The 15,520-nt window shown below is 47.0% G+C and overlaps 1 protein-coding gene and 2 pseudogenes across 1 annotated transcript in view; 1 reads left to right on the top strand and 2 right to left on the bottom strand.

The window, feature by feature from the left end:
* Positions 1-15,520, bottom strand: part of SPDYA (speedy/RINGO cell cycle regulator family member A) — a 318,074-nt gene that overhangs the window by 252,899 nt on the left and 49,655 nt on the right. Inside the window, exon 2 of the mRNA XM_063918911.1 lies at positions 11,103-11,332. Coding sequence (XP_063774981.1) covers positions 11,103-11,331 — 229 coding nt within the window. The 5' untranslated portion in view covers position 11,332. The remainder of the gene's footprint in view (positions 1-11,102; positions 11,333-15,520) is intronic.
* Positions 7,627-7,745, bottom strand: LOC134912291 (5S ribosomal RNA; annotated as a pseudogene).
* LOC134912280 (5S ribosomal RNA) lies at positions 9,638-9,756 on the top strand (annotated as a pseudogene).

The raw sequence follows: 15,520 nt of genomic DNA, 5'->3' as shown, positions 1-15,520 counted from the left end.
TCCTCCTTCCGGATCCCCAGCGCAGCGTGAGAGGTCACGCTGCGCTGTCAGGAGCCGCCAGCAGCAATCAAGGGATGATCCCCTCCCGCCCGCCCTCGGTATATGGTAAATTATATGTGCGGGGCGGGGTGAGGGGGCGGCCACCTATCTAAAAGCCAATCCCGGGTATCCCGGGATTGGCCATTTTTCAATCCCGATACCCGGGATTGAAAAAAATAAGAATTTACTTACCGATAATTCTATTTCTCGTAGTCCGTAGTGGATGCTGGGAACTCCGTAAGGACCATGGGGAATAGCGGCTCCGCAGGAGACTGGGCACAAAAAGTAAAAGCTTTAGACTAGCTGGTGTGCACTGGCTCCTCCCCCTATGACCCTCCTCCAAGCCTCAGTTAAGATACTGTGCCCGGACGAGCATACATAATAAGGAAGGATCTTGAATCCCGGGTAAGACTCATACCAGCCACACCAATCACACCGTACAACTCGTGATCTGAACCCAGTTAACAGTATGATAACCGTAGGAGCCTCTGAAAAGATGGCTTCCAACAATAAACAACCCGATTTGTTTGTAACAATAACTATATACAAGTATTGCAGACAATCCGCACTTGGGATGGGCGCCCAGCATCCACTACGGACTACGAGAAATAGAATTATCGGTAAGTAAATTCTTATTTTCTCTGACGTCCTAGTGGATGCTGGGAACTCCGTAAGGACCATGGGGATTATACCAAAGCTCCCAAACGGGCGGGAGAGTGCGGATGACTCTGCAGCACCGAATGAGAGAACTCCAGGTCCTCCTCAGCCAGGGTATCAAATTTGTAGAATTTAGCAAACGTGTTTGCCCCTGACCAAGTAGCTGCTCGGCAAAGTTGTAAAGCCGAGACCCCTCGGGCAGCCGCCCAAGATGAGCCCACCTTCCTTGTGGAATGGGCTTTTACAGATTTTGGCTGTGGCAGGCCTGCCACAGAATGTGCAAGTTGAATTGTACTACAAATCCAACGAGCAATCGTCTGCTTAGAAGCAGGAGCACCCAGCTTGTTGGGTGCATACAGTATAAACAGCGAGTCAGATTTTCTGACTCCAGCCGTCCTGGAAACATATATTTTCAGGGCCCTGACTACGTCCAGCAACTTGGAGTCCTCCAAGTCCCTAGTAGCCACAGGTACCACAATAGGTTGATTCATGTGAAACGCTGAAACCACCTTAGGGAGAAATTGAGGACAAGTCCTCAATTCCGCCCTATCCGAATGAAATATCAGGTAAGGGCTTTTATAGGATAAAGCCGCCAATTCTGATACGCGCCTGGCTGAAGCCAGGGCCAACAGCATTACCACTTTCCATGTGAGATATTTCAAATCCACTGTGGCAAGTGGTTCAAACCAATGTGATTTTAGGAACCCTAAAACTACATTGAGATCCCAAGGTGCCACTGGAGGCACAAAAGGAGGCTGTATATGCAGTACCCCTTTGACAAACGTCTGAACTTCAGGCACTGAAGCCAGTTCTTTCTGGAAGAAGATCGACAGGGCCCAAATTTGAACCTTAATGGATCCTAATTTTAGGCCCATAGACAATCCTGCTTGCAGGAAATGTAGGAAACGACCCAGTTGAAATTCCTCCGTAGGGGCCTTCTTGGCCTCACACCACGCAACATATTTTCGCCAAATGCGATGATAATGTTTTGCAGTTACATCCTTCCTGGCCTTGATCAGGGTAGGGATGACTTCATCTGGAATGCCTTTTTCCTTCAGGATCCGGCGTTCAACCGCCATGCCGTCAAACGCAGCCGCGGTAAGTCTTGGAACAGACAAGGTCCCTGCTGGAGCAGGTCCTTCCTTAGAGGTAGAGGCCACGGGTCCTCCGTGAGCATCTCTTGCAGCTCCGGGTACCAAGTTCTTCTTGGCCAATCCGGAGCCACGAGTATCGTTCTTACTCCTCTCCTTCTTATGATTCTCAGAACTTTTGGTATGAGAGGAAGAGGAGGGAACACATATACCGACTGGAACACCCACGGAGTTACCAGAGCGTCCACCGCTATTGCCTGAGGGTCCCTTGACCTGGCGCAATATCTGTCCAGTTTCTTGTTGAGACGGGACGCCATCATGTCCACCTTTGGTTTTTCCCAACGGTTTACAATCACTTGGAAGACTTCTGGATGAAGTCCCCACTCCCCCGGGTGGAGGTCGTGTCTGCTGAGGAAGTCTGCTTCCCAGTTGTCCACTCCCGGAATGAACACTGCTGACAGTGCTATCACATGATTTTCCGCCCAGCGGAGAATCCTTGCAGCTTCTGCCATTGCCCTCCTGCTTCTTGTGCCGCCCTGTCTGTTTACGTGGGCGACAGCCGTGATGTTGTCCGACTGGATCAATACCGGTTGACCCTGAAGCAGAGGCCTTGCTTGACTTAGGGCATTGTAAATGGCCCTTAGCTCTAGGATATTTATGTGAAGAGACGTTTCCATGCTTGACCACAAGCCCTGGAAATTTCTTCCCTGTGTGACTGCTCCCCAGCCTCTCAGGCTGGCATCCGTGGTTACCAGCATCCAATCCTGAATGCCGAATCTGCGGCCCTCTAGAAGATGAGCCTTCTGTAACCACCACAGGAGAGATACCCTTGTCCTTGGAGATAGGGTTATCCGCTGATGCATCTGAAGATGCGATCCGGACCATTTGTCCAGCAGATCCCACTGAAAAGTTCTTGCATGGAATCGTCCGAATGGAATCGCTTCGTAAGAAGCCACCATTTTTCCCAGGACTCTCGTGCACTGATGCACTGACACTTGTCCTGGTTTTAGGAGGTTCCTGACTAGCTCGGATAACTCCCTGGCCTTCTCCTCCGGGAGAAACACCTTTTTCTGGACTGTGTCCAGAATCATCCCTAGGAACAGTAGACGTGTTGTTGGAATCAGCTGTGATTTTGGGATATTTAGAATCCACCCGTGCTGACGTAGCACTACCTGAGATAGTGCTACTCCGACCTCTAACTGTTCCCTGGACCTTGCCCTTATCAGGAGATCGTCCAAGTAAGGGATAATTAATACGCCTTTTCTTCGAAGAAGAATCATCATTTCGGCCATTACCTTGGTAAAGACCCGTGGTGCCGTGGACAATCCAAACGGCAGCGTCTGAAACTGATAATGACAGTTTTGTATCACAAACCTGAGGTACCCTTGGTGAGAAGGGTAGATTGGGACATGGAGATAAGCATCCTTGATGTCTAGAGATACCATATAGTCCCCTTCTTCCAGGTTCGCTATCACTGCTCTGAGTGACTCCATCTTGAATTTGAACCTTTTTATGTAAGTGTTCAAAGATTTTAGATTTAAAATTGGTCTCACCGAGCCGTTCGGCTTCGGTACCACAAACAGCGTGGAATAATACCCCTTTCCCTGTTGTAGGAGGGGTACCTTGATTATCACCTGCTGGGAATACAGCTTGTGAATAGCTTCCAATACTGCCTCCCTGTCGGAGGGAGACGTTGGTAGAGCAGACTTCAGGAACCGGCGAGGGGGAGACGTCTCGAATTCCAATTTGTACCCCTGTGATACTACCTGCAGGATCCAGGGGTCCACTTGCGAGTGAGCCCACTGCGCGCTGAAATTCTTGAGACGGCCCCCCACCGTGCCCGAGTCTGCTTGCAGAGCCCCAGCGTCATGCTGAGGACTTGGCAGAAGCGGGGGAGGGCTTCTGCTCCTGGGAAGAGGCTGCATGGTGCAGTCTTTTTCCCCTTCCTCTGCCCCGGGGCAGGAACGAGCGGCCTTTTTCCCTCTTGCCCTTATAGGGACGAAAGGACTGGGTTTGAAAAGACGGTGTCTTTTTCTGCTGAGAGGTGACCTGGGGTAAAAAGGTGGATTTTCCAGCCGTTGCTGTGGCCACCAGGTCCGATAGACCGACCCCAAATAACTCCTCCCCTTTATACGGCAATACTTCCATATGTCGTTTGGAATCCGCATCACCTGACCACTGTCGCGTCCATAACGTTCTTCTGGCAGAAATGGACATCGCACTTACTCTAGATGCCAGGGTGCAAATATCCCTCTGTGCATCTCGCATATATAGTAATGCATCCTTTAAATGCTCTATAGTTAATAATATACTGTCCCTATCCAGGGTATCAATATTTTCAGTCAGGGAATCCGACCAAGCCACTCCAGCGCTGCACATCCAGGCTGAGGCGATCGCTGGTCGCAGTATAACACCGGTATGTGTGTATATACCTTTTAAGATATTTTCCAGCCTTCTATCAGCTGGTTCCTTGAGAGCGGCCGTATCAGGAGACGGTAACGCCACTTGTTTTGATAAGCGTGTGAGCGCCTTATCTACCCTAGGGGGTGTTTCCCAACGTGCCCTAACCTCTGGCGGGAAAGGGTATAGTGCCAATAATTTATTAGAAATCAGCAGTTTTTTATCGGGGGAAACCCACGCTTTATCACACACCTCATTTAATTCATCTGACTCAGGAAAAACCACTGGTAGTTTTTTCACACCCCACATAATACCCTTTTTTGTGGTACTTGTAGTGTCAGAAATGTTCAATGCCTCCTTCATTGCCGTGATCATGTAACGTGTGGCCCTACTGGACATTACGTTTGTCTCGTCACCGTCGACACTGGATTCAGTATCCGTGTCAGGGTCTGTGTCGACCATCTGAGGTAACGGGCGTTTTAGCGCCCCTGACGGTGTCTGAGACGCCTGAACAGGCACTAACTGATTTGTCGGCTGTCTCATGTCGTCAACAGTTTTTTGCAAAGTGCTGACATTGTCACGTAATTCTTTAATTACTACCATCCAGTCAGGTGTCGACTCCCCGGGAATGCTCTGATAGAGGACAGGACCCCACGAGCCCTTTGGGGAGACAGAGGGAGAGTTTGCCAGCACACACCAGAGCGCTATATATATACAGGGATAACCTTATATAAGTGTTACTCCCTGTTATAGCTGCTGTATTTATATATTAGCTGCCAATAGTGCCCCCCTCTCTGTTTTACCCTGTTTCTGTAGTGCAGGACTGCAGGGGAGAGTCAGGGAGCCGTCCTTCCAGCGGAGCTGTGAAAGAAAATGGCGCTTGTGTGCTGAGGAGAAAGGCTCCGCCCCCTTCACGGCGGCCTTTTCTCCCGCTTTTTTCAGGAAACTGGCAGGGGATAAATGCATCCATATAGCCCAGGAGCTATATGTGATGCATTTTTTTTAGCCATGTAAGGTTTTTTAGCCATATAAGGTTTTTATATCGTTTTTATTGCGTCTCAGGGCGCTCCCCCCCAGCGCCCTGCACCCTCAGTGACCGGAGTGTGAAGTGTGCTTAGAGCAATGGCGCACAGCTGCAGTGCTGTGCGCTACCTTATTTGAAGACAGGAACGTCTTCTGCCGCCGCTTTCTCCGGACCTCTTCGCTCTTCTGGCTCTGTAAGGGGGCCGGCGGCGCGGCTCCGGGACCCATCCAGGCTGAACCTGTGATCGTCCCTCTGGAGCTAATGTCCAGTAGCCAAGAAGCCCAATCCACTCTGCAGTCAGGTGAGTTCGCTTCTTCTCCCCTTAGTCCCACGATGCAGTGAGCCTGTTGCCAGCAGGACTCACTGAAAATAAAAAACCTATTTAAACTTTTACTTCTAAGCAGCTCAGGAGAGCCACCTAGCTTGCACCCTTCTCGTTCGGGCACAAAAATCTAACTGAGGCTTGGAGGAGGGTCATAGGGGGAGGAGCCAGTGCACACCAGCTAGTCTAAAGCTTTTACTTTTTGTGCCCAGTCTCCTGCGGAGCCGCTATTCCCCATGGTCCTTACGGAGTTCCCAGCATCCACTAGGACGTCAGAGAAATGGCCCGGGATTGGCTTCCCTAATCGCCGCCTACAGGGGGTAAGGGCTTTGCAGGGGTGCGATGGGCTGTGCAGTGAGCTGCTCAAACAACTTTTTGTGCAGTTTCTAAACAGCCCAGGACTTACTCAGCCGCTGCGACGATCTGGGCCGGCGGTGACTTCACGAATCCTCCTCCGGAATGGCTGGACACGCCTGCGTTCGGCCGGACACTACTTCAAAACGGTGAGTTGCCGCCCAGGAACGCCTTCTGCCTGTCAATCTTCTAGTGATCGCCGGTGCGATCGCTTTCTTCATTAGCTTCGTCGCTGCCCGGCGACCGCCGTCGCTGGCCAGCGACACGCCTGCACACTGCAGACAGCACGCCTGCGCAGTTCAGACCCGATCGCACGCTGCGGAAAAAGGCAGCGTGCGATCGTGTTTGAATGACCCCCTTGGTGCGCTTGTGTGAGATGTCCATCAGTAAGGCTTTGACTTGAGAATGTATTAAATATATTCATGTGACCAGTAGAGGGTGCCATTTTCCTTCTAATTTTCCATAGACCTATTTCAAAATTCAAACAGTGGGACAGATGTATTAAACCTGGAGAAAGCATAAAGAAATGATAAAGCGGTGATGAGTGCAAGGTGATAACGCACCAGCCAATCAGCTCATAACTGTTCATTTACATATTTGAGCTGATTGGCTGGTGCATTATCACCTTGCATCACCGCTTTATCACTTCTTTATGCCTTCTCCAGGCTTAATACATCTGACCCACTGTTCCAAGCAGGACAAGTCCAGTAAAAAGAAACACTGGGGTTTAACCTGTAAGCTTGGCAATAGGTGAAGACAGTGGAGTGATGTGTGCACTCGCATCTCAGCATTACTCAGTGCTTCCAATCCAGCTAAGCATATCATCTTTTCTTCATCCACAGTGTATTCTCATAGTTATCTGGGACTCATCTGCAAGTTTTTCTATCTAGTACAGTTGTCAATGAGCACTATAGAGGAATTCTAAAAATGACTTACTAATACTTGTTAACCATACAAAAACCTAGGGCGATCCGGCACCGGTAAAGCTAAATAGGAATAGATGCTGAAAATTAAAGAAGAAAAACCAAAACAGGACAGTGAGTTACCCTAAACTGGTAGGGGAGAAAAAGGGCAAAAATTAGCCTTTTCCATATGGTATACTATATACGTATCGGTGTTATTATCGTCCTAGTTGGTGGTGCGCCCAGAGCCAGAAAGTATGCAAACTTTTATACAAAGGGGAGAGGACAGAAGGCTCTTGTGTGGGCGCACTCTTATAGAAAAGAAGTAAATTTGATAAGGTAATTGAGATAAATGGTTAAAACATAACTTTTATTGACTAATATTACAAACGAGGTTGTTACCGGAGATCTATCCTTTAAGAATGCAATATACCGAGCATCTTAGTGAGATAAAAAATGTTCTGGTCTCTTAATGATTAAAAGTGTGTGGAAGGGCGGTAGACATTAGTTGGTCATACCCCCATTCCCACTTGACCAGTACAGACTTGCTGTATTGATGGAACCACAGGGTAGTCAAGACACAAAAATAATGATAATAACTATGCTCTCTTGGCTTAAGTAGAATTAGAGAAATGATCAGAAGTCATTCCTCTGAGTATAATACAAGAAAAATGGACATGCTCCTATCTGGATTTGAGACAGTAATAACGGTAGAGGTAAATATGGCACCTCACGTAGATGGTGCCCGTGACCAAAGGTCTGGAGATTGCAGAGTAAAGAAAACAAGTGGTGATACTGCTGTTGGTGTTGCTACCACATAGGTGAGGAAAAAATCCCACTCTACAACACCAGGTATTCGCAGGTGGTCCCCCTTCCTGGTACTGACTTGGCCCAACGCTGTTTAGCTTCCAAGATCAGACGAGATCGGGCGTTGGCAGCGTGGTATGGTAGTAGAGAATTTTATGTGAACATCAATGAGAGTGCACCTATTTAAGAATATTGAAAATCAGAGCCGACAGGAAGAGGATTGAGGAAAGATGGAGTAAAAAGGTGGATCTGCTTTCCACGTTAGACCTGATCCAATATTCCCACTCATGTGGTGCAATGTACCAGGAATCGTAAATGAGAGTCCACGAAGGATAGTGATCTATAGACAGTTGAAGTTAATGAGAATCATGATCTATAGACAATTTGAAATTAATAAAAATACAGTCAGAAAAACACTATCACAGGTATATTACAGTATATCCCGACAGATAGTGCATGATAGGAGATGCTGATTGAAGCAGATAAATGCGTAGTCACTCTGGTGATACGGTCTATTTCAAAACTGAGGGTAAGGTCTGGGATCTATAGGGTTAAGCACTGAGGTGACTGATTTATAGAAACTATACCAACATATATCTGTTAACCATGTGTGTCATACACTGTTTGCCACGTAGTCCCGGATAGAATATGGGATGCTAATATATACTAATTATCTGCATGCATAAATTGCTATGAGGAGGCAATAATAAAAATGGATGAATACCAGCACTTAAATAAGTATAACAAATATAATGGTCAAAAATTAATAACACCTAAACTAGGCGTTAGTTTCCAATAGGTTCACTCAATGCTAGGTGAGTGCTAATGAATAAAGGTCTCTAGATAATCACCCCTATGATACGTACTAGGTACGAGATAATTCAAGCGGTACTGCTAGGTTTTGTAAGTAGGAGTTGCTATCCGTGTCAGAGAGCCACAGGATAGTAATGCTTACAGTTTCACCAGAGATCAGGGTAAGCCGAGAGAGCAAGGCAGATAAATGAAGCTAAATGCCAGGATACGGTAGTGTCGACGGGACCCCTGTTCCTAAATGCGGAAGACGCGTTTCGCCCTAGGGCTTGTTCACTTCCGGGTTCCGTGAAGTGAACAAGCCCTAGGGCGAAACGCGTCTTCCGCATTTAGGAACAGGGGTCCCGTCGACACTACCGTATCCTGGCATTTAGCTTCATTTATCTGCCTTGCTCTCTCGGCTTACCCTGATCTCTGGTGAAACTGTAAGCATTACTATCCTGTGGCTCTCTGACACGGATAGCAACTCCTACTTACAAAACCTAGCAGTACCGCTTGAATTATCTCGTACCTAGTACGTATCATAGGGGTGATTATCTAGAGACCTTTATTCATTAGCACTCACCTAGCATTGAGTGAACCTATTGGAAACTAACGCCTAGTTTAGGTGTTATTAATTTTTGACCATTATATTTGTTATACTTATTTAAGTGCTGGTATTCATCCATTTTTATTATTGCCTCCTCATAGCAATTTATGCATGCAGATAATTAGTATATATTAGCATCCCATATTCTATCCGGGACTACGTGGCAAACAGTGTATGACACACATGGTTAACAGATATATGTTGGTATAGTTTCTATAAATCAGTCACCTCAGTGCTTAACCCTATAGATCCCAGACCTTACCCTCAGTTTTGAAATAGACCGTATCACCAGAGTGACTACGCATTTATCTGTTTCAATCAGCATCTCCTATCATGCACTATCTGTCGGGATATACTGTAATATACCTGTGATAGTGTTTTTCTGACTGTATTTTTATTAATTTCAAATTGTCTATAGATCATGATTCTCATTAACTTCAACTGTCTATAGATCACTATCCTTCGTGGACTCTCATTTACGATTCCTGGTACATTGCACCACATGAGTGGGAATATTGGATCAGGTCTAACGTGGAAAGCAGATCCACCTTTTTACTCCATCTTTCCTCAATCCTCTTCCTGTCGGCTCTGATTTTCAATATTCTTAAATAGGTGCACTCTCATTGATGTTCACATAAAATTCTCTACTACCATACCACGCTGCCAACGCCCGATCTCGTCTGATCTTGGAAGCTAAACAGCGTTGGGCCAAGTCAGTACCAGGAAGGGGGACCACCTGCGAATACCTGGTGTTGTAGAGTGGGATTTTTTCCTCACCTATGTGGTAGCAACACCAACAGCAGTATCACCACTTGTTTTCTTTACTCTGCAATCTCCAGACCTTTGGTCACGGGCACCATCTACGTGAGGTGCCATATTTACCTCTACCGTTATTACTGTCTCAAATCCAGATAGGAGCATGTCCATTTTTCTTGTATTATACTCAGAGGAATGACTTCTGATCATTTCTCTAATTCTACTTAAGCCAAGAGAGCATAGTTATTATCATTATTTTTGTGTCTTGACTACCCTGTGGTTCCATCAATACAGCAAGTCTGTACTGGTCAAGTGGGAATGGGGGTATGACCAACTAATGTCTACCGCCCTTCCACACACTTTTAATCATTAAGAGACCAGAACATTTTTTATCTCACTAAGATGCTCGGTATATTGCATTCTTAAAGGATAGATCTCCGGTAACAACCTCGTTTGTAATATTAGTCAATAAAAGTTATGTTTTAACCATTTATCTCAATTACCTTATCAAATTTACTTCTTTTCTATAAGAGTGCGCCCACACAAGAGCCTTCTGTCCTCTCCCCTTTGTAATACTTGTTAACCTCAGTTACAGGCCTGGGCCTGTTGGGGGAGTCCAAGGCCATATGCTGAAGGGGACGATTGTCAAATGCATATAGTATTTTACATTTATTTTTTTGGAAGGGTGTATGGCCCATACTTGTCTACTCTCCCAGACCTGCTGGGAGACTCCCAAAAATCGAGTGGCACTCCCAGCCACCCAGAAGAATTGTCAAGTCTTCCAGAGCCAGCACCTACCCACCACACAGCCGCCCACTTACTGAGTGTCGTGAATTGCGTCATCATAGTCACGACCCGCTGTACAATGCTGTTAATCTAGGTATTATATAGCGGGGAGTGGCCACAATGACATGACTGGACCGCCTCCTATGCCAAGCCATTTCCTCTGCTGTGCCTCCCTGGCTGTCTCCTCCCGCAGGGTGCAGGCAAAAAGTAATCAACTATGGGTATAGCAGCACCACCCGGATTAGGCCTCCCCCTCTTCAGTACCCAGGCCCTGTGGATGTCTCAATGGCCCTGGTTTCAAATGCCAGCCAGTTCTAATAACAGGGATGATGAGCTTAACGGAGAAGGAAAACAAATACCTGTAATTTCCATCCTAGCCTGACATCGACGATGTACCAGTAGTTTGCTACAGAAACCATCCTGCCAGTCCTTTATAGCTGGCCATATCAACACTGGCACCAGCCAAGGTATATATCCAGCTATTGTGGAGCAGGCTAACCTTATACATACTGAAGGTTTTATTTTATATTTCTCAAACTATTTCAATAGATACAGAGTCACATACCATACAAATTAAAGAAGGCCGTCATCTCTTGACGCTGGATGATCAGGCATGTTCCTTTCAGCCGTTTAGGTGCATCGTTGTTATGCAAGCTTCTTTCATAAGTGTCTTGATTTTCTTTGAGAAGTGAGCGCTTCACAATTACTTTCTTTTGCTTGTGTGATCTGGATGCAGATTTCACATGAGCTGTAACTGTGCTGGTTGTCTGGCAGCCGCTCTGATTATGTCTCATTCTGCAACAAACGTGTATCAGCAGAAATCATGTTACTGTTGACCTTTGCAGTAGCGTAAAGCTGGATACACACTAAGCGACACTGGGACGTTATATAGTCCACATCGCATAGTGTATACCCACAATTGCTAGTTCACACCCATCGCTCGCAGGGACATCACATCTGATGTTCTGCATGTCAGATGAGCTGACTCAGTGGATGACAGCATGCAGTTAAATGCGGGATGTACCAATATATAGCGCCAACATATAATATGGCGCAGTGTGTGTGACGGTGCAATATATTGGTTCATCACGTCTGCCCGTCGTTGGGACACACCGTCATTTAGTGTGTACCCAGCATTAATAACTTATTTCAACTGTGTTTTCAGTTATAAGTATGTTAGTGATCACTAACAACTGGTCAGTTGTCACTTTGTATAACTGTAACCCATTGTGTACTTTATCCGATACAAAAGATAATCCAGGACACAGAATAGACCTTGGCTGCAGAATGGTTACAATTTATGCCAAACAATTCCGTTCTGCATCTGGCTGTGAAGTCTTGCATGTTTCCCTGGAGGTATTTGGCCTTAAGTGCTCTCATGTCTTCCACAAACCACACATTATTGCAGAATGAATTGAACTCTTGTCATACACTTTGCATTCCACAATGCTCATTTACAAATACAGGGCAGAATGGTAAAGCAAAAGTAGAACGTGGAGGCTGTATCACAGAAAGTGCTCAGCTCTGTGGAACACTGCTGCAAAAGTCATATTTTGCTGGAATTCCACTCATCTTTATAAATAATAATAATAATAACTAATAATGTAGTTAGTTTACTTTAATTATGCATGCCAAAATAAGAATTTACTTACCGATAATTCTATTTCTCATAGTCCGTAGTGGATGCTGGGACTTCCGTAAGGACCATGGGGAATAGCGGCTCCGCAGGAGACTGGGCACAAAAGTAAAAGCTTTAGACTAGCTGGTGTGCACTGGCTCCTCCCCCTATGACCCTCCTCCAAGCCTCAGTTAGGATACTGTGCCCGGACGAGCGTACATAATAAGGAAGGATTTTGAATCCCGGGTAAGACTCCAATCACACTGTACAACCTGTGATCTGAACCCAGTTAACAGTATGATAAACGTAGGAGCCTCTGAAAAGATGGCTCACAACAATAAACAACCCGATTTTTTTTTGTAACAATAACTATATACAAGTATTGCAGACAATCCGCACTTGGGATGGGCGCCCAGCATCCACTACGGACTATGAGAAATAGAATTATCGGTAAGTAAATTCTTATTTTCTCTGACGTCCTAGTGGATGCTGGGACTTCCGTAAGGACCATGGGGATTATACCAAAGCTCCCAAACGGGCGGGAGAGTGCGGATGACTCTGCAGCACCGAATGAGAGAACTCCAGGTCCTCCGCAGCCGCCCAAGATGAGCCCACTTTCCTTGTGGAATGGGCTTTAACAGATTTTGGCTGTGGCAGTCCTGCCACAGAATGTGCAAGCTGAATTGTACTACAAATCCAACGAGCAATCGTCTGCTTAGAAGCAGGAGCACCCAGCTTGTTGGGTGCATACAGGATAAACAGCGAGTCAGATTTTCTGACTCCAGCCGTCCTGGAAACATATATTTTCAGGGCCCTGACTACGTCCAACAACTTGGAGTCCTCCAAGTCCCTAGTAGCCGCAGGCACCACAAGAGGTTGGTTCATGTGAAACGCTGAAACCACCTTAGGGAGAAATTGAGGACGAGTCCTCAATTCTGCCCTGTCTGAATGAAAAATTAGGTAAGGGCTTTTATATGACAAAGCCGCCAATTCTGAGACACGCCTGGCTGACGCCAGAGCTAACAGCATGACCACCTTCCATGTGAGATATTTTAATTCCACAGTGGTGAGTGGTTCAAACCAATGTGATTTTAGGAACCCTAAAACTACATTGAGATCCCAAGGTGCCACTGGTGGCACAAAAGGAGGCTGTATATGCAGTACCCCCTTGACAAACGTCTGAACTTCAGGCACTGAAGCCAGTTCTTTCTGGAAGAAGATCTACAGGGCCGAAATTTGAACCTTAATGGATCCTAATTTTAGGCCCATAGACAGTCCTGCTTGCAGGAAATGCAGGAAACGACCCAGTTGAAATTCCTCTGTGGGGGCCTTCTTGGCCTCACACCACGCAACATATTTTCGCCAAATACGGTGATAATGTTTCGCGGTTACATCCTTCCTGGCTTTGATCAGGGTAGGGATCACTTCATCTGGAATGCCTTTTTCCATCAGGATCCGGCGTTCAACCGCCATGCCGTCAAACGCAGCCGTGGTTCTTGGCCTCACACCACGCAACATATTTTCGCCAAATACGGTGATAATGTTTCGCGGTTACATCCTTCCTGGCTTTGATCAGGGTAGGGATGACTTCATCTGGAATGCCTTTTTCCATCAGGATCCGGCGTTCAACCGCCATGCCGTCAAACGCAGCCGCGGTAAGTCTTGGAACAGACAAGGTCCCTGCTGGAGCAGGTCCTTTCTTAGAGGTAGAGGCCACGGGTCCTCCGTGAGCATCTCTTGCAGTTCCGGGTACCAAGTTCTTCTTGGCCAATCCGGAGACACGAGTATAGTTCTTACTCCTCTCCTTCTTATGATTCTCAGTACTATGGGTATGAGAGGCAGAGGTGGGAACACATACACCGACTGGTACACCCACGGTGTTACCAGAGCGTCCACCGCTATTGCCTGAGGGTCCCTTGACCTGGCGCAATATCTGTCCAGTTTTTTGTTGAGACGGGACGCCATCATGTCCACCTTTGGTTTTTCCCAACGGTTTACAATCACTTGAAAGACTTCTGGATGAAGTCCCCACTCCCCCGGGTGGAGGTCGTGTCTGCTGAGGAAGTCTGCTTCCCAGTTGTCCACTCCCGGAATGAACACTGCTGACAGTGCCACCACATGATTTTCCGCCCAGCGAAGAATCCTTGCAGCTTCTGCCATTGCCCTCCTGCTTCTTGTGCCGCCCTGTCTGTTGACGTGGGCGACTGCCGTGATGTTGTCCGATTGGATCAATACCGACTGACCCTGAAGCAGAGGCCTTGCTTGACTTAGGGCATTGTAAATGGCCCTTAGTTCCAGGATATTTATGTGAAGAGACGTTTCCATGCTTGACCACAAGCCCTGGAAATTTCTTCCCTGTGTGACTGCTCCCCAGCCTCTCAGGCTGGCATCGGTGGTCACCAGCATCCAATCCTGAATGCCGAATCTTCTTGCATGGAATCTTCCGAATGGAATCGCTTCGTAAGAAGCCACCATTTTTCCCAGGACTTGGCCTGGTTTTAGGAGTTTCCTGACTGGCTCGGATAACTCCCTGGCCTTCTCCTCCGGGAGAAACACCTTTTTCTGGACTGTGTCCAGAATCATCCCCAGGAACAGTAGACGTGTTGTTGGAATCAGCTGTGATTTTGGGATATTTAGGATCCACCCGTGCTGACGTAGCACTACCTGATAGTGCTACTCCGACCTCTAACTGTTCCCTGGACCTTGCCCTTATCAGGAGATTGTCCAAGTAAGGGATAATTAAGACGCCTTTTCTTCGAAGAAGAATCATCATTTCGGCCATTACCTTGGTAAAGACCCGTGGTGCCGTGGACAATCCAAACGGCAGCGTCTGAAACTGATAATGACAGTTTTGTACCACAAACCTGAGGTACCCTTGGTGAGAAGGGTAGATTGGGACATGGAGATAAGCATCTTTGATGTCTAGAGATACCATATAGTCCTTCTTCCAGGTTCGCTATCACTGCTCTGAGTGACTCCATCTTGAATTTGAACCTTTTTATGTAAGTGTTCAAAGATTTTAGATTTAAAATTGGTCTCACCGAGCCGTCCGGCTTCGGTACCACAAACAGCGTGGAATAATACCCCTTTCCCTGTTGTAGGAGGGGTACCTTGATTATCACCTGCTGGGAATACAGCTTGTGAATAGCTTCCACTACCGCCTCCCTGTCGGAGGGAGACGTTGGTAGAGAAGACTTCAGGAACCGGCGAGGGGGAGACGTCTCGAATTCCAATTTGTACCCCTGTGATACTACCTGCAGGATCCAGGGGTCCACTTGCGAGTGAGCCCACTGCGCGCTGAAATTCTTGAGACGGCCCCCCACCGTGCCTGAGTCCGCTTGTAGAGCCCCAGCGTCATGCTGAAG

The sequence above is a fragment of the Pseudophryne corroboree genome, chromosome 4 (assembly GCF_028390025.1).
Source record: "Pseudophryne corroboree isolate aPseCor3 chromosome 4, aPseCor3.hap2, whole genome shotgun sequence".
Lineage (NCBI taxonomy): Eukaryota > Metazoa > Chordata > Amphibia > Anura > Myobatrachidae > Pseudophryne > Pseudophryne corroboree.
This window is presented reverse-complemented; position numbering and strand designations above follow the sequence as displayed.